This window comes from Rhopalosiphum padi, chromosome 1 (assembly GCF_020882245.1).
Source record: "Rhopalosiphum padi isolate XX-2018 chromosome 1, ASM2088224v1, whole genome shotgun sequence".
Taxonomy (NCBI): domain Eukaryota; kingdom Metazoa; phylum Arthropoda; class Insecta; order Hemiptera; family Aphididae; genus Rhopalosiphum; species Rhopalosiphum padi.
This window is the reverse complement of record NC_083597.1, coordinates 73,862,421-73,887,656: the sequence shown is the minus strand read 5'-3', so window position 1 is coordinate 73,887,656 and position 25,236 is coordinate 73,862,421. Positions and strand designations below refer to the sequence as shown.

Here is a 25,236-nt window from a genome sequence, read left to right as displayed (position 1 = left end):
GGAAAAAAAGATGTTGAATTATAATAATACATAATTGTTAATGATAAGAAAGCTAATTTTTAGGTTTTAAGTACATACACAATAGTTATATGCCCTTATGCAACTTAAAAAGATGTACAGAATAAAGAGTAGAATTTTAATAGGAAAATTGATTTTGCCTATAAGTCTTACTTGGAGTTGCTTGTCTATTGTAAAAATTGTTGGTCATTTCTTGAAAAGGTAGTTTTTTTGACATGTGAAAAAAATTATCATCATTTAATATTCAATGAATAATAACTTTAAACAAGGTTAAAATTTATTAAATATTAATATATTATAACATAATATACACAATACATATTTTTAAGCTTAAAATCAATTATAAATCAGATTATACATTCAACTTGTAAAAAAAAAATTGTTTCCAATTTAAGTTTATCACCTACTTAAGAAATGGTAATTGTTTTCATGTATAATTTTTCGCTTAAATATCCAATAACTCTACCTCTAAATAAAATTATTTAAAAGTTAACGTCAAATTTTTTAAATTTGTAACGAGATACATATTGCATATGATTAATGAAAACACGAATAGATACATTATTTAGGAACAAAACATCACAATAAGAAATCATATACATATTAATATTGACTCTACCTACAAGACAAATGCATGAGAAAAAAATTTAAGTTTTATACAATATACACAAAGATCTTGCAAGCTTTTAATGGAATATTAAGGTTTTTTTGAAAATTTGACCATATAAAAAATATCACTCGCTAGTTGATCTAAACAAGCACCAATTGCAGTTTACATTGTCCATGTGTAATGCAGTGTTGATCAAAATAATCAAGGTATATAAAATGGAATGCAACAATTGTTCATTAGCCATGATCTTCAAACACTGATGTGGCTAATGTAAAATAATTTCTACACCATAAACTAGGGTTCTTTTTAAAATTAAGTCTCACTGAACATGAAGAAATTGCAATTCAATAATTATTCCATTACCTTCCGATAATCGAAAAGTATTAACATTTGTAAATAATTTTATACTTCTCAACTGTACAATGGCCTAAATTAAATAAGAAAAATATAAAATTGGTAGTCAATATATTTTTTTTATTAAAAAATACAATGTACAAATTAAGAGGAATGATTAAATAGATTAATCTTCTTCTTCTTCAGCAGCATTGCCATCGTCTTTGGCAGTCTTAGCCTTCCTCAAATTCTTCCTCTTAACACGTCCTGGACGGCCACCACCGAATGGTGATTTCAGGGAGAAGTCAATGTGTTTCTGGGAGTCCAGACGAACAATGAATGATGGTACATTTACTACTTGTTTACGCACACTGTAAAATTAAAAAATTAGTTATTAACTCATTTAGAATAATAAACTAAATAGTGAAATTTTATGAGGTTAGCAGTAATAAATTTGTCAATGACTTTAAACATAAAGAAACTCACATTTTTGGTCTCAGTAACATGGATTTATCAAAGGGACCAGTAATAAACCACACAATTAAATGGTTGTTTTTACAGACGTTAAAATGACACTATAAATAATGAACATTTTAAGTGGCCTGTTAAAAATAAAATTGAACTCTTAGCCAACATTGAGAGGCAGTTGACTGTTCATCTAATTAGGAAAACAATCATTCGACTTTATTAGTCATCCAAGTTAAAGAAACTTTATATATAAAGTTAGTAATTATAACCTAACATACAAAACTAATTATATTTTATAAAAAGTTGTTACTTTGTCATGAAAAAGACAGAAAATAATAGTTCTGACCTTTGATTAACCAAAGTCTATTGATTTAGCCCATTGCGATTAGGATTATTTAAAATGTACTATGAATATCCTTGCCCAAGAACAAATGGCATATGCATTTAATTAATATAGGTAAAATAATGATGTAGATCAGTATACTGTCACTTTGTCATGAAAAAGACAGAAGATATACATTCCGACCTTTGATTAACCAAAGTATTATGTTATAGCCTATCATGATTAAGATTTGCTCATATATAATTTAAGAACATCTTTGCCCAAGAATAATAGGCTACAATTATAAGTTAAATATTAAATAATATTGTAGCATTGTCATGAAAAAGATCAAAAAACATTTATCTGAACTTGGATTAACACAATGCAAATAATTTAGCCCAATTGTGATTAGGATTATCGTGGTAAAATTTTCCAGCATCCTTGCCCAAAACAATTGGCATAGTTTTAATAATTTGAAATACATACCGAATGTGTCTTTGACGGATCAAAACTCGTGCATGATGAATGGATTTGGCCAATCCCAATTTGAAAACCTAAAATGATTAATTTTTCTTTATGAGCAGATATTAAATATATCAATTATATTATAAAAAAAAAAAAATTATAACAAGCTGTAAATTCTCAGACATTAACTATCAACAAAATATTTTTCAGAAGAGGTGTCAGAAAATAATTATAAATTCATCATATTAATTTATCAGCTTTCAATAATTTTATAACTAATAAAAATAAAAATTTACCTGGGTTTGCAGTCTGCGTTCCAAGAAATCTTCAATTTTCAAACCCAAAACGTAATCGAGCTTCATGCGGCCTTCATCTAAAACACCAATGCGGACCAATCTACGCAACAAAGCGTTACCTATAAATAATTTAATTATTAATCACAGTAACAAATGAAACACAAGACGAAATAAAAATTAATTATTGAACTATATAAAATTACTCAGTGAGGTTTAAATTAGCAACACGGTCGGAATTTCAGACGAGAGGTGTCAGAATATATATTGGTTTCATCATTGTAATATTTAGTTAACAAATGCAAATAACAAGAAGAAATAAATTATAACAAACCTTCGAAAAGTCGTTTTTGGTCTTTCTCTTCAAGAGTCAACAATTCACGAGCGGCTTTACGGATCTTGGCCAATGTGTATTTCACACGCCATACTTCACGCTTGTTCCTCAGACCATACTCTCCGATGATCTTCAACTCCTGGTCCAAACGAGCCTTCTCATACGGACGACGAGGCGTCACGTACGTTTTACTGTACACGGACGGGATGCGTCCGTTGACCATTTTGAATGGTTATCTGAAACTAAAACAGTTTAGACGTTAAATACACATCAATACAGTTTTATGGGGATATTGAAACACATTATTCCGATATTTGAACACACGAGGTTATGAAACAAAACTATGGGAAATCATGAGGACACTAGCGTTGATTTTCAATCGAACTGAAAACGTAGCGGATAACTTATAAAATGTATAAATCTCATGAATGATGAATACATTGACAAAATGATTAAGTGAAAAAGAATTATAACGCGTGATAAGCTCATGTAGGCGAATTTTTATCCGTTTCGATCGAGCGTGGCAACGGCTGAAAACCATCGAAAATCTTACGAAACCATCATTAGTAGTTCACATTGTTCGGAATTAATAGTTGGTACAAAAAAACAACAAAAAAATATCCCTATAAAATACTCACAGTAAAAAATGAAAAAATCAGACAGCAGGACTTGACCGTCGAACGTGCGCATCCAAAAAGAACAGAGGTACAGTGAGAGTGTCAGCGTCACTAAAGTAGCACGTAAGCAAGCAGGCACAGTGGCTCGCTCTATAGAGCGACCATTGACCATGGTTGCAATGTGGTGTGGGGTGGTTATCGTATAGTTAGTGGTATACGTGTTGGTTAGGTTAGGACAAATCGTTGAGCGACAGAAGGGACGGGACCAGTGCAGCCAACGCATGCGACCGATAAGCTTGTTATCTTTCTGCTGACATATTCTGTTATCATCAGAGAATAAATACGGGCGTTTTGCAGACGTGATAGATATTATTACTATTTGTCGTATATAAACTTTAAATCGCACAACCAGTGCCCAAGTAGCCAGTAGCAACTATCGTCTATTGTCTATTCGTCTATCCTCTGTCCATAGTAGGCATAGACATAGTCTACAGATCTAACACCTCTAGAAACTACAACTAATAAGTTACAAGTTACAACTGCCTTACAAATCATCCAGTAAAGTTTGGCTATAATTAAAAATATTCGTACGTCTCATTCATATTTTCTAGTGGCAATCGCATCGAGTTCGCGTTTTCGTTTATACGTTTAATTTTTATCCTTTTCCCTTCTACGATTTTCCTGTCTAAAAACGGTGTGACAGACGAAATCCAACCGTGTCGTAACGTTTCGCCATTGGACTTATCCCTCTAGTTTATAGATTATGACTGACGAAAAATTACCGCCCATGATGGCCACAGACGATCCAGTCGACGACGAAGACGACGATATCTTCAGTTCGACAATAGACGTGAGTGGTCATGACGTTTATAGGGGCGTATCTAAAGAGAAAGAAAATTGTTTCATTCAAAACTTTTGTTCTTAATTGATTACTAGGATCTTAGCAGTCTGCGCAACGAAGAGCTTTTCGTGCCATCACCAACGGTTCCTCCGCCATTGACCAACATTAGTTTAAACGAAGAATCGTCCACGCTGCTTGAAACAGATGTACCACTAATCAATGATCACAAAGAGGTGAGTTTTGGCTAAGGTTATTGGGCACAAGGAATTGTAATTTAGTCTAATAAAAACAATATTAATAAAGGTACAGTAAATTTAACTGAATTCACATAGGGGACAACCCTAATCAATTAAATATGACTCTCCCACTTAAGCAAAGATTTAAAACAGTATATTTCATAAAAGTATCTTAATGAAACATAGTTTATCATTATAATTAGTTACTTGAAATGTAGATGGATATTTTTAATGTTTCTATTATTCGCATAATATTTTTAATTTAAATACTAACTATTCTCATGCACTAAATTGGCTATTCAAAAGACAACTCTTATGTAATTCAAACACTATTCAATTTGTTATTTAATACTCATTATTTTCAGACAACACAGTTTTTTTTTTTTATACCTTAATAGTATTCCAGTGCAATTTTTGCCTATATACACGTCACTTTGCTCACTCGTGCTTTTACTGTTAGTATTCTTTCTGATATTTTTTCGTTTTATTCAGCTTCTAAGAGTCATTACATGATGTTAAATAGCTTATAACTTTCCTCAAGAATTGGGCTATCAAGTACAAAAAAATAATTTTAAATCCGAATGGTAGTTCTAAAGATTAATGCCTTCAAATAAACTCTTCAGCTTTATTATATTAGTATAGTATAAATGGTATCTAACTTGTTTTAAAAATGATAATTCATTTAAATTTTATATTAAATTTCAACTATGGATTACAACAGTATTTTATCTTATTTCTTACTGTTTATAGATTAAAGGCTTTAATCTCTATTACATATTTATGATCATTATTTTACATTGATATCAATTACCATCCATTCGAACAATAAATATTAGCCATAATATCTTGTATTATACATTAAACAGTAAACTACCTTTTTATATTTATATATATATATGTTATATCATATTTTACATATTATGTTAACCTATATAATTCCTTTGAACCTAACTTTGTTTTTTTTTTTTAATATATTAAATTAATTTTTGTTTTACATAATAATTTCATAATTATAATAAGTTAATATTTTTTTAAGTTCTTCATAGTTAATTTTATTCATGAAGTATTATACCAAATTCTCCAACTAAATGAAAGTTACTGTTATAGCTATAATGTTTATATAATTTCTTGTCTTGTTTATATTCTATATAAAAAAATGTAATGCTTGCCTTAGCAAAATTTGTTTAATATTAAGTTTCACAATGACGTATGTTTTCATTTTTTTACACCCATTTAAATACAATTTTTAAATATAGTTTGAGGATTGATAGTTTATTTTAATTTATATTAGTTTATTATTTATTAACTATACCTATGTTTGACACAAATATGTTTGCTATTTTTATATTAAAATTAGTAATTATTTAAATATTTATTTTATAATTGTTATTGTTAAAGGTGGAACAGACAACTAGTAAAAAGGTAATTTCTAATGGATTTGAAGAAGAAATTAATTTAAAAGAAAACGATACTTCATCAGTTTCTGAAAAAAATAACCAAGTGGAAGATACGCCAAATGTGTCTACCAACGATATAAACTTTGAAAATATTGAAAACGGTTTTATAAAAATATCTATATCTGAGACTACTAAGGTTGGAGAAGGCATGAGCTCCTATGTTGCATATAGAATTGTCACCCGTACAAATATGACTATGTTTAAAACAAATAATATGGCAGTACTTAGAAGGTTCAGTGATTTCCTAGGATTACATAATAAACTATCTGAAAAATATTTAAGAAATGGGCGTCTCATACCCCCTGCTCCTCAAAAAAATATGTTAGGTATTAACAACATAAAAAAAAATGTGTGTATATAAAATAAACTAAAATAATTTTAAAATTTTATAAAGGTTCAACTAGAATTAAAATATCTGGAAACCAATCTGATCAAGCAACATCAGCAGAATTCATAGAAAAAAGACGTTTGGCGTTAGAAAGGTTCTTAAAAAGGATTGCTCTACATCCGATTCTACGCAATGATAAATGCTTTTGTGATTTCCTAGAACAAGGTATTTTTTATATTCTAATTGTTATTGAAGCATAATAATTCTTCATAAATAAAACTTTTGTAGATTGTGAACTTCCAAAAGCAACTAGTACATCTGCATTAAGTGGTGCTGGTGTTATGAGACTTTTTAATAAAGTTGGAGAAACTGTTAACAAAATCACTTATAAAATGGATGAAAACGAACCTGTAATTATAGTTTTATTCATTTGTTTTTTTTTTAAATTTCTATTATTAACGAATTATAACAATTTGTTTTTAGTGGTTTGAAGAAAAAGAAGTACAAATAGAGAATTTGGATTTGCAACTTCGCAATTTACATGGAGCTGTTGAATCATTGGTGATAAATCGTAAAGAATTAGCGCATTCCAGTGGATCTTTTGCAAAATCTGCAGCAGTATTGAGTAATTGTGAAGAACATACTGGATTATCACGTGCTTTATCACAACTTGCCGATGTATTTGAAAAGGTTAAATATTAATCCATACCACCGATCACAAATATATAAAAATATATACATTTGTGATCCACACTCTTTTTATCCTGAAATTGTTTTATATCAGTTTAGTTAATAATTAATTCACAGTAATAATATTATTACATGTAATTTACTCATTTTGATTATTAACAAATTTCCTCATTTAACCTCACCTAACCTAACCGAACTTGCAACTAAATCAATTGTTATATTCTTTTTTTAATTATGTTTTATAGGTTGAATCTGTGAGAACTGAACAAGCTAATACAGATTTCTCTATTTTTTGTGAACTATTAAAGGATTACATTGGCCTTATTGGAGCTGTAAAAGTATGTTATATACTCTCTATAATACTATTAGGTATAATTTTTAAAATTATTTGCTTTAAATTTCTTTAGAATGTTTTTCATGAACGAGTTAAAGTCTATCAAAACATGCAACATGCACAAATGATTTTAACAAAAAAACGGGAACAAAAAACCAAGTTAGAACTTACTGGACGTTTGGACAAAGTAGGCTCAGTTACAAATGAAGTGTCAGAGGTAAAATAAATGCTACCATACTATAAGAATTTAATAAAAATAATTGTTTATTCTATAATAATCAATGAAAAATATAATTATTATTATTTTGTTTCTAGTGGGAAGCAAAATTATCCAGATGTCAAGATGAATTTGAACAAATTTCTAAAACTATCAAAGTAGAATTTGAACAGTTTGAGATAAACCGAATCAAAGAGTTTAAGACAGTTATATCGTCATATCTTGAAGAAATGATAAACCATCAAACTCTGGTAACATTATTATCTTATATTTTTTAAGTGATTATTTTATTATAATATTATGTATTATTTAGTGCGAATAACAAAATGTTAAATTAAAAATTACTATTCAACATTTTTTCTATGGTTAAAAATTCCTTGGTCAATTGATTTTAATATATAAATCAATTTTACCTTATTTCTTATAATTTTATTTTATTGAATAAAAAATCTAGTTTTTATATTTTGAATCTCCATTAGTTAAAATGTTATCTTTGAAACTTCTTTTTACCGCGTACCAATAATATTGTAATTGAAATTTATAAGGTTGCTTTACCAAGGACACTAAATCCTTTTTTTCTTATCGTGGAATAGTTCAAAATCTAATTTTTGGAATTTTTAAATACATATGAAAACGATATATTCAAATACATGAAACATTTTGTACCACGTAATACTCTTGTGGTGATGATATAAACTTCTATTTTGAAAATGGGAATCCCTTTTTTTCTGCAAATTGTTGTCCTTGTCTATAGCTAGGTAACAATTAGTACATATTTTTTACTTATGAAATAGCTTAAATTAAAAATTAAGTTTAAGTGTTTGTAAATCACATATCTTGTTCAAAATTTGATTTAAATTGCATAAAAATTAAAAAATATGTATATATCTGTTGATTAGAACACAGAAAAATTAGAAGTCTCATTTTTAAAAACAAAAGTTTGTTTTGCTACTAGGCCTTCTTTAAGTAGTACAAAAAATTTCAAGTATTTGAAAATAATATGGTTTTCAAGTGTTTTTAAAAATGTCAAAAATAAGTTTTTGAATAACTCTATTATTCAGAAAAAAAATGATGGATATCCTTGGTGAATTACCTTGTTATAATATACTTTTAATTTGATACAAACTTTTTTCCTTAGATTATTAAACATTGGCAAGCGTTTATTCCTGAAGCTAAAGCCATAGCTTGACCCAATTCTAACAACCAATGTGATTTGGCTTCTAACAGACGTAAAGAACCAGTTCATATTTTAGAATTTGCTGGAAATATATTGGAAGCATATACAGAGTCATAAATTAAACATTCTTTACTCTAATTTGTTTATTTATTTATGTGTTTATCATATTTTTAGAGTTCATTATTTATCCCAAAATACCCATGTATTTCTCCAATAATATTATTATTATTATTATTATTTTTAAATATTCTATTATATTAATTTATCTTTATTTTTATATTATCAATGCATATGCATAAATAAATATATATATATATATATTAAAATAATAATTATTATTGATGTTTACCTATTTGCTATAAATTATTATAAAACCAATTGTCTTTATTATATTGTTGTTAATGGTACATTTCACAATCTTGTGTAATCGCCTACTATAAATTACAAAACAAATAAGTTAATACTAGTAATAAATTATTTATTGTTAAAATTATTATATATATAAATTTACCAATTAAATCAGTCATCTATAAGTTTTGAAACTACTAGTCTTTTTATTTCTATGTTCAACAATCTGTAAAATGTTTTCAACTTAATAAATTATTATTTTATATTTGTATACATACATAGTAATAGTACTTACAGTTACTAGATCTCAAAACAGTCTAAAGAAACTTCTATTATCAACAGAACAAAGGTTCCTATTATCCATTTCATAATTTATGATTTTTGTTTTTAATATTATCTTTATGATTATCATAGGCATTCCCAAACTTCACTAACAGGATATGCAAGACAAAAAATTGAGATCTCTTCTAAAAAAATAAAACAAAAAATGAATCTCAATTTAGACATTTTATGTTACTAATTAGTAAAACGCCCTTACAATTACTTAAATCATTCAAAAGTAATTTATTCCCCTGATTATATTGGTGTAATAATATGTCAAAACCTCATGCGGAATCATATATTTTAAAAAAATAATAATAAACAAAAAAAAATTTTAAAATCTGAGGTTACAGTGCTACTACTAGCTGTATAGTAGGTGATGGGTGTACCAACAATTCTTTACAAAAATTCCATATTAGCATCTATTTCTTAGAATTTTTATTGTATGTATATTTATTATTCATTAATTAATTTATCCATTGTTCAAATATTCAAATTTTTCATCATTTGTTAATATATAGATTGATTCTGAGTGGAGACAGTATGTCAGCCTTTATTTCTAAGGATATTTATACTGCTATTAGTTGGTAATAATAATTGTTATAATATCACTAATGCCAAGTTGTTATTAACTTAAAAATTAATACCAACATCCAACGTACTTATGTACCTGCTTTAAAACTTTATGAATAGGTTCAGGTTATAAAAAGCTTAAAATAAATTTATAAGTAGCCAAGTAGGTATTTTGAAAATGTCATTATTTATAGTAAATAATAATATGTATACATAAAGGAGAAAATTTTCAAATTTTTATGGATAATATAATTATTATTTAGATATAGAACAATTATTTTTTGTTTTAATATCTACTTTCGTAAAAACTTGAAATGTTGCAATCTCAGCAGCGGATACAAACATTTTTTTAAAGGGGGGGCACATTATTTATATTTTCAGTAAATTAATTATTATTAATTATGTATTAAGTTAATGAACGAGTAAAATATATATATGAATGTGAATAATGTTTTAACACCCTCTATCCGACTATTACCTATATATATACCTATTTATTTAGTTTTTTAAATCATGTCTATATGTAAATTATTCATACAAAAATAAAGTCTATTTCAAAAATTATAGGTATATACCTAATAATTTTTATAATTTTTTTATTTTTATTTTTATATTGGAAAATTAATAAATAAGTTTCAAATTTTCATTAACAGCTCAAAAAGTGTCCACAGATTTTTAAAAGTATATGTATGTACTTTATTTAAAAAATGCAATTATAAATATTTGTCGGAAATTTTAATTTTTAATTATCTACTGTTAGTAGATATCTACTAACATATCAGTAGTATCTACTGTTAGTTTGCCCAAGGGGGGCAAGGAAGGGATAACTCCCCCCTAGCTTTTCTGCTAGTTAAAAAAATTATATATAAATTAAATATTCTAAAATCCTAAAAATCATTATTGGTACCAAGCTAGGTGTATTGATATTTGATATACATAGGTAATATATAGTAGGTAGGAAAATATTTCTTTTTTTTTAAAGATTGTGAATTTTATCCAACTTTTAAGAGAAGTATTATTATTTATATGACTATTCCACCAACAACTTGTAGTAATTGTAGTATATAAAGGACGTTCAGCAAATTACGTCGTATTAAAACCTGGTTACGTTCAACAATGTGTGAGAACTGGATTAAGTATGTTAAGTTAACATAGAAAAACATTCGAAGAACCAATTTAATTTATCTGAAAAAGTTATTAATAAATTTGGAAAAATAAAATAATATTACAATTTTTTTTCAATTTGTTAATATAGTTACTATACGTCTATAAGTGTAAATATAATATTAAATATTATATTATCTTTAAACATTGTTTATAAATAAACCTAATACATTATACATTAATAGAAATGTTTGATTATGAATAAAAATTAAAGCTATCCCCAAGGCCGTAACTGAAAAAAAATTTCGGGGGTCCAACATTTTTTTTAAATATAAATGTTGAAAATGTTTGGTCAATAAACTATATTGACCACTAAAATATTTTCACTTTTAAAAATTTCGGGGTGTGGACCCCTTGGATCCGCCCTCAGATACGGCTTTGGATATCCCCCCTGAAATTTGACCTGTGGGCGCCCTTGAGTTAGCCTGTTATTCGTTTTGGGATATAACAAAATCAATTCTGTCAAATTGTGTGTAGCCATATTCCCATTATTTCGTAAATATATTTATAGTTTTTCCGGACTATTAATTGAATATTTTTACTTTGGACCCTTCAAATTACTAACTAGAGTACTAGACCCAATATGTTACCAGAATCCGTCTATCAAAGCATTAATTTCTTCAACACGATCAAAAGTAACTACACATTCATCGCTCCGCTGAACATCTAATATAATATGGAAAAAAATCAACGAAACAAAAACTGTTGTGGCGATTCAACAAAATACTGTGCACTGAAATTCCACTGGCACTACACGAGTACTGCACTCTAGTGTTTTATATATTTTTTTAATCGAAGACCGAAAACTACGATAATTACCTATTAAAAAACACATATTATTTGCCACTTTTGCCATTATAGGTTAATGTATGGAAACACTCACATAATATCGAGATCACGCTAGTTATTTGACTATTTGAGGTTTGAGTATAAGGCCACGGGGGGGTGCTATCCCCCATACGACCCCCGAGAACGCCCATGGATATTATATTAAACATCGGTTCCTTCAAATCATATATTATATGTTTATAAAGCCTTAAAAAGAGGAGAATATGAAAATCGGTAAGAACGACGCCGCCTCTTGCAAAGCGATCGTGGCCGTTGGTGTCTGGGCGCCACGACGTTTCGGCGCCAGTTAAAGCGGCGCCTGAAGGGCGCTGTGTGTACGACGCCAAACACAATTGTTATACATATTCGCTTGTGCACAGTGTATACTCGGCGGCGGCGGCGGCGGCGGCGGCGGTTCCAATAATTATATTATACGCATAAATACCTCCTTCCGAGAATTTCATCTGGTTTGTCGTCGTCGTCGTTTCGTTTTCTGATAACGCATTGTACGGACTAACGAAATAATTATATTACATAATATGTATTATCATCATCAGGCATGGAATTTAGATTGTAATAATATTATTTATTATTAAAATAATTGTGCACTTCTATGAGTATGATAGTTACGAATGAAGTAAATACATGGAAATTGGAAATACGTTTTTCTGATCACTATCAGCGACACCAAATTGTCGGTTTGGACACCGCCTATGCAGCCCTGCAGGGTTTACGTGTATTATATTATATTTATATATACCTATTATATATTTATAAAATAAAGTTTTGTGTGAGGAAGGGATTCGAGTTCAAATTATTTAGTATAAAATACATAATTATATGTTAAATTACAAGGAAAATACATAAAAAAAATTGTAGAATTAAATAATACAAAATATATGAAGAGTATATACTGAAATTAGTGAAATTACAAAAATAAAATTATTATTTTGTAAGAAAATGAAACAACGGGTTAATACGGTTAAAAATGTATACTTTGTTTCTTTAGTAGTTGGCTTTTGTTTTGAAAAGTAGTAAGAGAACTAAAATTTGTAATAATTATTGGTAGGTACTAGGTAGCATATTTTTTTATTTTTCGACCTCTATGGCTCTATGTATAAGTTATAAGAATAAGTATATTGTATTATACTGTTATAGTTTTCTATGCATTAACATATATTTTTTACGTTATTTATTAGTCGAAATGATGAATCATTTGAAATTGCAGTTGTGTGGCTTAAGTGAAGAGACCATGCAGCGACGGCACTCCGAATGCATAAATATAATTACAAATACTTAACATAAAATCATATTATCTGTAAATTGAGTTTTAAATTTGAGGGAACTGCAATTTTTTTAAGTAAGCTCGTAGTCCGTGTAGAGTTTGCTTCCCAGGCGTAAATTGGGGGGCCTAGCCCCCTACATTTTTTTAATTTTTCAAGAAATTTAAAGTTATTTATTAGAGAAAATTATAAAATATAAAACGTGATTCCTAATCAGGATATCCGATAGGTACCTATGTGTTACATTTATAACATTATGTGAACATTTAAGCTTCGTGTATGAATTTTGTATTGTAAATTTATAATAAAATAAAAATGATTGAGCTATACGTTAATCAAACAGCATCTTAATTTACGTTCAAACGACTTTCTGTAGATCACGATATGTCGATATATATATTATATTATATTTATTGCATTGCAATTTGCAATTATCAGAAAACTTGATCCGTTTTAATTTTATATACACTATACGTCTATACATTATAATTTACTATTTAGGCATTAATATGTATGTATTATGTATATAATGACGCATATACCTACAAATTACAATAGGTGTATTACATGATTATTGTTTATTTTTTTTTTAATAAATTAATGATGTTGATATACTTACGTATAATAAATAATAATACCATATAGATTGTATAATTTACCTTTGGTAACACGCTGCAGCAACAACAGTATGACTTCATAGTTCATACATCTATTTTACTTAATAATTTATAAGAAGTAATGCAGTATAATAAAAATCTACTGTTTTACTGCTCACCTTTTTAGCAATATAGTATACATCAATATACCTATACAAGCGTCGAACAATAAATAATACCTGTCCAATTATATAAATACAAAAATATAACACAATATGCGTATTAAGCGCTATAGACGTCAGGAAGTCTGAAGTGATCCAAATCGGCACACGCAGTGTATGCATTGGCATAAGTATTTTGAACTGAGTGCTTATATTATAATATTACAACCAGACCAGTACTTATATTATATACATTATAAAATACTAAAATAATATATCTAATACCTACCTATGTGGAGAATAACTCTCGGTCGAGCAGTTATTTCTAATATCCCTATCGAATTATTATCGATTGTTGACACAACCACTCGGACATCTGGTACAAATTTTAACATCCTATAAAGACAACCTAAACATATAAAGGTTGAGCACAATGACGTAGCCAAGGAGGGGGCTAAAGAGGTTTCCCCCCCATTGGCCATATTTTGTATATTGTTTTAAAATATTTAAATTTAAATAATATAATAATAATAATAATAATATAATACTGTAATAATATATTTGTCTTACAAATTTTAATTATTTATCAAACCAACGTTAATATGTTATCAGCGTTTTTATTTTGTCATTGTTTTTGATTTTTAATAACTCAAGTTAAAAGTATTTAGCCTCCCATCCCATAAAAAAATCCTGGCTACGCCTCTGATTAAGCCTATATGGTTTAACACTATAATATAGTTTCAACGTTTTTCATCACACGATATATTATAGTACAAACCTATAAACAGCACGTCAGCACTATATATTAAGGAGCTTGACTCGGAAAACAATAGTAGAGGTGTAGTGTAACTCTAATGAGTGATGACACAAAAAAATCGCATCACTTGTTAATTAATAATTAGTATACAATATACATATTAATCATATTATATTACATAATTTAACCCTGTGACCACACAACAACACATGTTGTTTATTACACTTGCAATTATAACAAGAATATGTTTAAAGTAAGACTCACAGACTCGTTGACATCACAAGAGATGCCTTGCCGTTAAATGAAATAGCCGAGTAAATAAAATACCTACAATAAAATCTTTATTTGATAAACTCTATATAAGACTATAAATAAGAAAATATTTTTCTTTTTCTTTTTAAAGAAAAAATATTTTCCTCGTATTTTATTGTTCGTAGTTACAATGTTATATAAATATTATATACCCACAACCGGGCATGGTTACTGGTTAAACTTAATTATCACCTTATAATTTATAATTTATATCTAAATATTAAATGTAATAATTACATAATTGTCGTATGTACCGCACTGTAACAGATATCAAAACTTACAAATGAGAAAAAAAGTAGAGTTACAGAAAAATATCTGAACGTTTAGATGCGAGTTACTCAGTTCTTTTGGCCCCTGCGATCCACCATCTGAATTATGATATAAAATCATGTATGATAGGTACATCTATTATAATGGCACCGCGAAAAAATAACCCCATATGAGATTTTATAAGATTTTAAGTAATAATAATTGTATAATATTCAAAACTAAAATGCATATAAAATATTTTAATTTTTAAGTGAATTATATGAGCATTTTCAAATATTTTATATTTTTTATACTCATAACTCACCTAAAAATTAAAATATCGTAAAAAACCAACGAGAAAACACAGATTATATGTTCTTACCTAAAAATTTGATTATAGGTCAATACACTCTAATATTAAAACTTAAAGCACACTAGGTATATTGCACGTGCGACGTCCTCTTAAGATATGGTATATCTTAATATCTATAAGTCCTATATTTATATTTATATTGTTAAAATATCGACTTCCTAATCTGCCCATGTTACTTAGTAAATTAGTTTGAAATATCAATAATATATAAATAAATAAATAATATAATAATTTTAAACAAATAGTCAATTTTTTCAATTACGGTCAATAGTACATAAATAAAAAAAACGTAAATGATATTAATGATATTAAATGTCAATTATAATGCATAGAAAAAATTATATATTAATGACTATAACCTATTAATACCTATTTTATAGTTGTTTTATCAAATTGAATTAAATTTTATTTTTAAATGTGTCCACTTGAATTTGATTGGTATTTAACCGTTCATATAATGTTTTTAACCTTTTTTAAATGGTTTTTAATTTTGAGTATTTGGTTTTAGACTCTCCTATATTTTGTAGAGCAAGTCTTGCACGATCTGCCAACATTTCATTTTTTATTTTGGTAATTAAAATCCAAATCGAGGAGTAAAGATGATTATGTTCATGTTCTGTAATTTTAATTAAATGATTTTTATCCACGGAAGTTTTTAAAATGCATGGACATTTGTGTCTGTGTTTTTTTCAGCATTTTCACCGTATAAAATTCAAACACTCTTTGTGTACAACATACGTATATATTCTTTAAATGCTAATTTTTCTTTACCCTTTTGGCTCTCAAAAATATCCAGACTATCCATAACTTTTATAGAAATTATAACGAATATAAAACGAAATATATATACGAATAAAGCTGCAGTAAAGCACACTGTAGTACTGAATACAGAGAAATGAACACACGCAGAACTTGACAAATTTTACAAATTACCACTTCTATTAGTTATAAATTTATCAGAATATAAAGATAATTTATTGATACCTACCTTTCTTATCCATTCTACCGATTTTATATCGATTCCACTGGCTACTGCACGTGGAAAAATTTCGTTAATTAGACTGATACTGATTAGTAGAGTCTTGATTTTTATGCAAAAACATATTTTTAACAAGCGTATGCTGTTTGATGGAAGTAAGAAATGTTTGCGTTTCATAACCTGTAGAATCTGTCAAAAATTTTTTTTGCATATTAGTGCATATTTTGACTTAAGAGAATATTTCAGAATATTTTAGCATATTTCCGTAATATTGGATTATATTAAAGGATATTCAGTATATATAAGACAATAATAACGGACCGCCGTACTAACTTTATTCCGGAAAATTTGGAAAAATATATTATTGTATATTCCTTTAAAAACTTTGTATAATATTTTTTTTTTTATGCTAATAGCTAATGTATTGCATAATGTAACATAAGATATAATTATAATAAATTATAAATTCATAATCATAATCATAATCATATTGCATTTTTTTTTACCTATTAGTTAGTATTATCAATATTTTTCAGAATATTTTGAGAACATTAAGAATATTTTTTGAGAATATTTCATCAATTTTAGCTGCATATAAACATCATATTTCAAACGTTTTGACAGAATATAAATCCGGACTTTACTGATTAGTAAATAGGCGAAAAGTAACATGGGCAGATTAGGAAGTCCATATTTTAACAATATATAAATATAAATATAGGACTTATAGATATTAAGATATACCTGCATATCTTAAGAGGACATCGCACCCGCAATATATCTAGTGTTTTAAGTTTTGATATTAGAGTGAATTGACCTTTTATCAAACTTTTAGGTAAGAACATAACCTGTGTTTTCTCGTTGGTTTTTTACGATATTTTAATTATTAGGTGAGTTATGAGTATGAAAAATATAAAATATTTGAAAATGCTCATAATTCACTTAAAAATTAAAATATTTTATAAAATATTCACATACGTATTTATTAGAATATACATTTTAGTTTTGAATATTATACAATTATTATTTTTAAAATCTTACAAAATCTCATATGGGCTTATTTTTTCTGTGGTATTTTTTCGCGGGGTTATTTATTAGGTAAATCATTATAATATAGTTATGATAATATTATAATCACCTCGCCATCACCCACGTTTCGTTAACTCACAATATCATATTAAATATTATTGCACCCGTGTACGTACTATACGTAGAAATAAAAATTAAAAAGTAAGAAAAAATTAAGCTAATAGAGCACATAATATAATAATATAATAACAAGGCCACCTGCATGGGGAAGTAGTCTCCCATGATTTTTTTGACCAATGTTTCTATAGGGTATATTTTTAAAAATATACATATAAATACGTAATAAATACCGTCTTGATGAAAATTTTTGAGAGCGCCTTTGCACATGATAATAATTTATTCTTGTTATCTATTATGTTTGTAACCCGTCGCCCCGAAGTCACCGTTCTCTAGTACTTAAACTATAACATTATATTATTCACCATCATTTATTATAGTCTAACGCATGCGCACTATTGAATTGCTGCAAAACGTTGAATATATATATTTTTTTTTTTAGTATTAAATTACTTTACAGCTACTACGGTCATCACCTTTACACACGCACGCATTAAATATATTAAAATATAAATGACATATTATAATCGGTCACACTCACTCGTGAGTCGCCTATGTTTATCGTAGTGCTTAGTGTATTGTATATAGAAATATAGAATATAGATATTAGTGCGTTCATAGGCTTTACAGTCGGGGTAAACACCGAAAACAACTTACTGCTGCGTCGAACTATATGGAAGTCGTATTATAAACATAAGACATAATATATTATTACCACATAATAATATGTTTATGTCTTACAACATTCACAAAAAAATAATTATTTTCAAATAACTTTGGGGATGGTTTTTGGTAGAAAATTGGATCTAGTTGATACTTTAGATTACTTTTACTTTCGTAAAAAAAGACGTTTATATATACTATATGAACTCTGAACCCTATAGTAATGTTAAGAACACCAAATTTCAACACAACATAGAGGACAAAATTATCTGTGTTCTCTCAGAGAGTTTTTTTTAATACCTTATTTTGACAATTTTATATAATTTTTTTAAAATGTACAAAAATAGCACCAACATTTAAAAGCTAATAACTTACTCATTTTAGACGTTATTAAATAAAACTCACTGAGAGAACACAGATAATATTATTCTTTAAATTGTGTAAATTTTTGTTTTCCTAAAGTTAATGTACTTTGAGTGGTTCTAATTCTTGTAAAAGCTTTTTCGACGCTCGAAATACGGGTGTGAGACGTCCTCTTAGTACTGTAATCGAGAAAAATAAAAATATAAAACAAGAATTTATAAAAAATGTATTGCTGGATCAAAATTCTTAACAATTTAATATAAGATCCCACATAAGTTGTTTTTAAATCTCTATAAAAATGATAAAATATACAAATTTTATATGCATTTGAAGTGGTAAAAATCATGAAAATTTACAAGTAATATTTTGTAAAAAAAAACTTAATAAATTCTTCAATTTTTATAGTCAAGGTTAAATAATTTAATACAGTGTTCCTCTATACAGTCTACATCAATGTTCCTATAATTCGCCAGGTCATCTACGGATTGGATGAGAGAAGAATTATTATAGAAATACTAGAATCGATCGTGTATTTGACATTCATCCAGTCATATAAAAACGTTATTGAACATATTACATTTTCTTATACTCTTGTACGGTCGACACGAGACGAAATACATATGGGTATACCCTAATAAAATATTTGACGTTTCGATAAATAGTTTGTATTGGGGTTGTAAATTCCGTCGAAATCATTTTGCCACCTTCATGCGTATATATACATATATAAGAGTATGTTATGTATTATTCTATAGTATAAAAGAACGATTGTTGAATAACTTGAATACTTGAATGGACCGCCGACGGTGGGTTTTTACCAACAGGGTAGTTTTTATTAAACGAAATACCCTATGTAGTTCTTACTCCTCCCGTTCTATTGATGAGAAAATGTTCTAAATATTCTATACACTGGCATACCACGACGCTTGTTTCTATACAATATTATGATACGATTCGATAATATATATCTCTTTTACGATAATTGTTGGTATGTACGAGCATAAAACGCTTAATGTGACATTTGATATATATAGTTACTGCTGATGCAGGACTATACGGTTGACGAATAACGAATGCAGGTTTCAAACAAAACCGTGTGAGAAAAAAACGATTATAGTATTCGGGAGAAAAAAAGACAAGAGAGATTGTTATTTGTCCTTGACACAAACTGTATTTATCAATATCATGATGGATGTAAGTAATACAATATTTCATATAACGCATGAAAAAGTTACTATAATATACTCGTAATATATTTTGTCTTCGATGTATTATTAGAACGACTGCTGTTGATCAGCTCTCATGTGCACAGTTGTATATTGCATATATTATGTACACATATTCTATTATTTAGGTGCCCCCCTAGACACAATTGTGAGTGAAAACACTGAAAACTAAAGGTTTGAAACTTTAAATTCATTCTTTGCATAGCTTTTAATTTATTGCATATTATTATGGACAATATACTTATTTTTATAAGACTCGTCACATCCAAATGTGCGTGCTGTGTCCACTGTCTAATGGTAAAATATTTATTATACCTATTTTAAAATTAAAATATCAAAAAACCTATGCGGGACCCTACATAATAATCTTATCTTCAAATTTATAACAAATTATAATGGATTATTTTCTATATTCTCATCCACTTGACTTGTTTGAAGATTGTCATGTAGTGTATATTAATTCAGGTGTAGACGTTTAATGTACCTACTGCATTAAATGCACACAATAATATACTTATCATACGATATATATTATGATGTGCACAACGACAAAGAGCTGTCTATCCATTTTATTTTGTATTATTAGTACAGTGACATAGCCAGGATTTAGCTTTTTATAAGTGTTAAACCGGCTGATAATTTGATAAACCGTGAAGGGGGATTATAACTAAGATTTTCATAAGTTTTGTGTGCTGATGCCGTGGACATATAGCATATTTTAATTTTTTACAGTTTCCCATTATACAAATAACAATTTTATTTTAATATACGTAGTTAGGTCTAATATAATACGTTCACAGAACATAATATATACAAAAAGCATTTATTAATTTTTCTGAAATTTCAAGGAAGGCTGCCACCCTGTTGGCATATCTCGTGACATATGACGTTATATGTGCCCAGATGAAGTACCTACTGAAATGTGAAATAAATCGTCACCATCCTTCACGTGAATAACTACGATTGCGTGGGGTGTGGTGCGTATCCATTCTGATTTCCGAGTAATCATTCCAACGGTTAAGGCTAATATTATAATATGTATTTTAAATATTATTAAAATTAAAACCGTTGTAGTATCTAAAAAATATTGAATGATATTTTACTAAATAATATTTATAGTTTTTTTTTATCTTTTTGAAGTACAGTCGAGTCGCGATAACTCGAAAAACTTGACAACTCTATTTTTTTTTATTCCTCTAGAAATATAAATTAATATAAATTCGAGTTAGATCTCGAAGCGAATTTTTATCTATTTTCAACTTCGAGTTATCGCGACTCGACAGTGTATATTATATTTTTACAATAATGTATTTATACATATTATTTGTACTTGCAAGTTGTAAGTTGTTGATATGATATTCTATTTATTTGTACATGGTTAATTTATTTTTCTTGCACCAAAACATCTTATTCTTTTATTTTTAACTTAATGAATTTTCTTTTCTATTTAATAATTTCCACAAACATAACATACATATTTTTCTACAATTATTTGTTATTTTTCTTATAATAATAGTATTATTTGTTTTTATATAATTACAATCTTACGCATAAACATGTTTTTTTATTATATGCCCTATTAAGTTTTCATAAACGCACGAAAACCGTGCTTACAATTTTTTAATAAATTTTTGAAAACGTACGCAAATGTGTTATAGGTATCTAACCTAACCTAACCTATTTCATGTAGGCATATCTATGTACGCAGAGCCATTCAGAGGGGGGTATGGCAACGGGACCATTTTGATTCAGGCATCAGGCTCCATTTTAGGAAAATGTCTTGAGCAGTTGAGCCCCATAAAAATTGACTTACATAGTTAATATATTACTTTAAATAATACATAATAATATAATATGATTATAATTATAATAGGTATTCGTCATTACCCATTAGAGTCTATCATTTCAAAATTGTAATTTTATTTTGTCTTTAATTAGTAATTATATACCTATTATTATATTATAAATAGGCTATTTTTTTAGTTATTCAAGACTATAATAATTGTTATATTTCATTATTGTCACGTTGGCGAAGAATAATGATAAATTGATAAATATGTTTATTTATGTCAACATTTTGCAAGCCTCATTAATTATTTTATCATATGGTATTATGACGATTGTGGGGGTTCCGTAAGACTTTGAGATGGCTTTGATTGTATGTGCAGAGAATGTAGAATGGCGGTCTTTGCAACAAGTTCAGAAAGTGCTAAACATTAATACTTTTTCTTATTCATATTAATCATATTATAAATACAAAAACTTAATATATCATGTATCTACCTACGGCACATATAGAGGGTTGAAGGGTTGTAAGTATAGGTACTTGATATTTTGATGAACTAAAAAAAAAATACTGAAAAGTTGCAGAAGTTAGAATTAGTTTTTGTCATGCATAGCAATAATAATTGTCATCTATGATAAATATAAATTACCTTCATACATATTAAATTACACGCATTAGGATTTTCATAACTTAACTTATTAACTTAAATGTTTCGGCCCATCGGCTCGTTTATACATTTTTTTGGCAGGCCAATAAGACGTAGAAAAAAATCAAGGTGTCAAAAATCACCCTGCTACCAATCTGACAGTTCGTACACGAACTAATGATAAAAATATACAAATAATTATTGTGAAAAACTGGTCGAAAGACCGGTGGGCTCTCAAGCCTCAGCTTCAACAACAACAACAGTCAACAATACTCTATAATATCGTGTAGTGTGTACTTCCCGCCGGAACACACGTACCTACACAGCAACAGGGCCCAGTGGGTCGGCGGCGGGACAACCGCACGTTGTTGGTAAAGTGTATAATATTGTTGTGTGCGTGTGCGCGTGCGTGCGCGTTTATTTACATGTGATCTCGGGCCGCCGCGAGGCACACGCGGACAACGACGTGTACGGTCGAGGTAAGTGGTAACCCGCACGGCACACGTACGACGGTACGACGGCCGTCTCACAATGGCCGCCCGACGCACGCACGCACGCACAAGAATCGTCGATGCGCACGCACGCGCACTGAGGCACACGTACGCACGCGTTACCCAAACGTTACGTGTGGGCGCTAGCGCGTGCGTTCGCGTAACATACTAATACTATTCTATCGTACACGCACGTCGTCGTCGTCCCGTAATATATTATTAATATAGTGCGTTCGTACCGTGTTGTTGAACCGCCCGTTCGCAGTACCGGATAAAATAATAAGACATCGCGCGTCGGGTCCCATCGGACACGCACAGTGTAGTTGTTGTGTACGGGCCGAAGAAAGGAAAAAAAGCACACTGCCTGGCGGACGATGCCGCCAACGCGATCCGTTATCACGCAGCCCGTTATCAGCGCGTGAAACAACGTTTTAATTTTAAAAAAAAAATTTTCCTCAGACTTAGCCGCGCGCGTCTCAATTTCTCCACCGTCGGCCCCGTTTCCGCGACGTTCGCGCGCGTGTGCCCAAGAGCACAGTAGCACGTACCGTAACACATCGCCGCCGCCGCCGCTGCTGCGCGCCCGCCGAACGCCGCCGCGCGCACGACGACGACGACGACGACCACCACACGATGCCGTCGCACATGAACTGTTGTTTCAACAAATGCACCAACTCGAGCCGGAGCACGCAGAACCTGTCGTTCCACAAGTTCCCGACCAACGAGAGCCTGTGAGTATTTTTCGACGACACCGGACGTTTCACTGATGCCGTGTGCTTAACATTTATTTTCACCCCACTTTTCCCAGGTGTAAACAATGGGTCGATCTGTGTCAGAACGACAAAGTCATCCAGAAGTTCAAGAACCACGGTTCCAGCCAGGTGTCCAAGAGTTTCAGGATATGTTCCGAACACTTCAAGCGGGAGGACTATGTGCTGTGGACTTCGAAAAAAAAGTCAGTATACATACCTACCAACACTATATAATATTATTATCAATTATTATTATCATCACTACATTTCGACTGCCGTCGTTGTGCACGGTGGTCCCCATAGATGTACAATACTAACCTTGTTTGTCTCTGTTCTTGTTTGCGTTGTCGTCGTCAGGGTGTTGCACAAAGGATCCATTCCGACAGGACAACAGCTAATAAGTCCAAAAACGACACACACGAACATTACCAATTGGAGTGATATGAGTATGTTGACTCGTCTAAGTTTTTGTTTGCCGATTATTAATAGTTTTGTTTGATTTTCAGTCACCGAGGAAGACGAAGCAGTCGCCAACAACGCAACTTGGAGTCCACGCGGAACCCCAAATTTTGATCTATCTGGCTCAGGTAAGTTAAGTGACTGAATTAACATCAATGTCCTAATTAATTAATAGTTGTGTATTTTCTAGTACCTGAGCAGGGTAAGTAAATGAGCGATCCAGGGTGGAGTCCTTGCAAAACTCCATGTTCTCAACTAAGCAGTTCAGTTAAATAGATCATATGTTAAATTGTACCATTTTACTGAAAAGAAGCGCAAACTTTGTTAGCTTATTAAACAGTAAAATTTTTTTTAATAATTTGGAATACTATTTCATTTTTTTGCTTTTAAATTTAAAAATTACCTTAGTCTTGGGGTGATATTTTCTAAATTTTAGTTGTTAATGGTTTATAATTTTTAAATTATAAAATCAGATAAAAAAATTTTTTTATAAATGTTCAATTATCAACCAGAAAGCAGTTTAAAAAAAAAAAATATATTTTTTACTTATAAATGGATATGGTAGTGATTTAAATCTAAATGATTTATTTTAAAGCCACTTAAAAATTTAAAAAATAATCCGTTAATGTTTTGTAAATGCTTTGACCAAGTCCAGCACCACATATACGTTACAATATTAGTGGCGCTTAGTTATTATAAAAGTTATTTGTAAATAATTTTAGGTTTTAATTCAATGATAACAAATGGCTATTTTTAAGAGTTGTACGAGTACATTTTGTAACAAGTTGAGATTAATAAATGGTGTGTACTCTGTTTACACTTTTTCCATTCTTTTATAAAAATGCCTATATATATGTCATAATGTTTATAATAAAAATATTTATATACTATGCAGTATATACATTGTATGTGTATGAATGTATGTATAATATAATGCAATCATGCATATTCATGTACACGCATTTAGATTTATGGTTATTATTATAATATATAATAATTTTAATTAAACAAACTGTTTTA

The 25,236-nt window shown here is 29.1% G+C and overlaps 3 protein-coding genes across 5 annotated transcripts; 2 read left to right on the top strand and 1 right to left on the bottom strand.

Moving 5' to 3' along the window:
- Positions 1-1,076: 1,076 nt before the first annotated feature.
- LOC132918054 (small ribosomal subunit protein uS4) lies at positions 1,077-3,642 on the bottom strand. Of its 2 annotated transcripts, XR_009660372.1 has the most exons (6): positions 3,482-3,642; positions 2,844-3,085; positions 2,513-2,631; positions 2,238-2,305; positions 1,448-1,619; positions 1,153-1,332 (listed from the first exon to the last, which is right to left on the bottom strand). XR_009660372.1 is itself a non-coding variant. In XM_060979119.1 (5 exons), the coding sequence occupies exons 2-5, from the start codon at positions 3,064-3,066 to the stop codon at positions 1,149-1,151; spliced, it is 594 nt and encodes a 197-aa protein (XP_060835102.1). In that variant the 5' UTR covers positions 3,067-3,085; positions 3,482-3,642; the 3' UTR covers positions 1,077-1,148. The 2 variants fall into 2 exon arrangements, 1 of the variants encoding a protein (XP_060835102.1); XM_060979119.1 differs by lacking the exon at positions 1,448-1,619 and having other exon boundaries at positions 1,077-1,332.
- Positions 3,643-3,807: 165 nt separating this feature from the next.
- Positions 3,808-9,282, top strand: LOC132918053 (sorting nexin-2). Its single transcript, XM_060979118.1, has 10 exons — positions 3,808-4,310; positions 4,397-4,534; positions 5,936-6,320; positions 6,389-6,547; positions 6,611-6,732; positions 6,806-7,012; positions 7,258-7,350; positions 7,420-7,563; positions 7,662-7,814; positions 8,702-9,282. Exons 1-10 carry the CDS (start codon positions 4,224-4,226, stop codon positions 8,750-8,752), a joined length of 1,539 nt encoding a protein of 512 aa, XP_060835101.1. The 5' UTR covers positions 3,808-4,223; the 3' UTR covers positions 8,753-9,282.
- Positions 9,283-23,102: 13,820 nt separating this feature from the next.
- On the top strand, positions 23,103-25,033 carry LOC132932222 (52 kDa repressor of the inhibitor of the protein kinase-like). Of its 2 annotated transcripts, none has more exons than XM_060998494.1 (5): positions 23,103-23,736; positions 23,814-23,960; positions 24,115-24,203; positions 24,264-24,344; positions 24,392-25,033. In XM_060998494.1, the coding sequence occupies exons 1-5, from the start codon at positions 23,639-23,641 to the stop codon at positions 24,424-24,426; spliced, it is 450 nt and encodes a 149-aa protein (XP_060854477.1). In that variant the 5' UTR covers positions 23,103-23,638; the 3' UTR covers positions 24,427-25,033. The 2 variants fall into 2 exon arrangements, with proteins under 2 accessions (XP_060854477.1, XP_060854478.1); XM_060998495.1 differs by having other exon boundaries at positions 23,105-23,736; positions 24,407-25,033.
- The last annotated feature ends 203 nt before the right edge of the window (positions 25,034-25,236 follow it).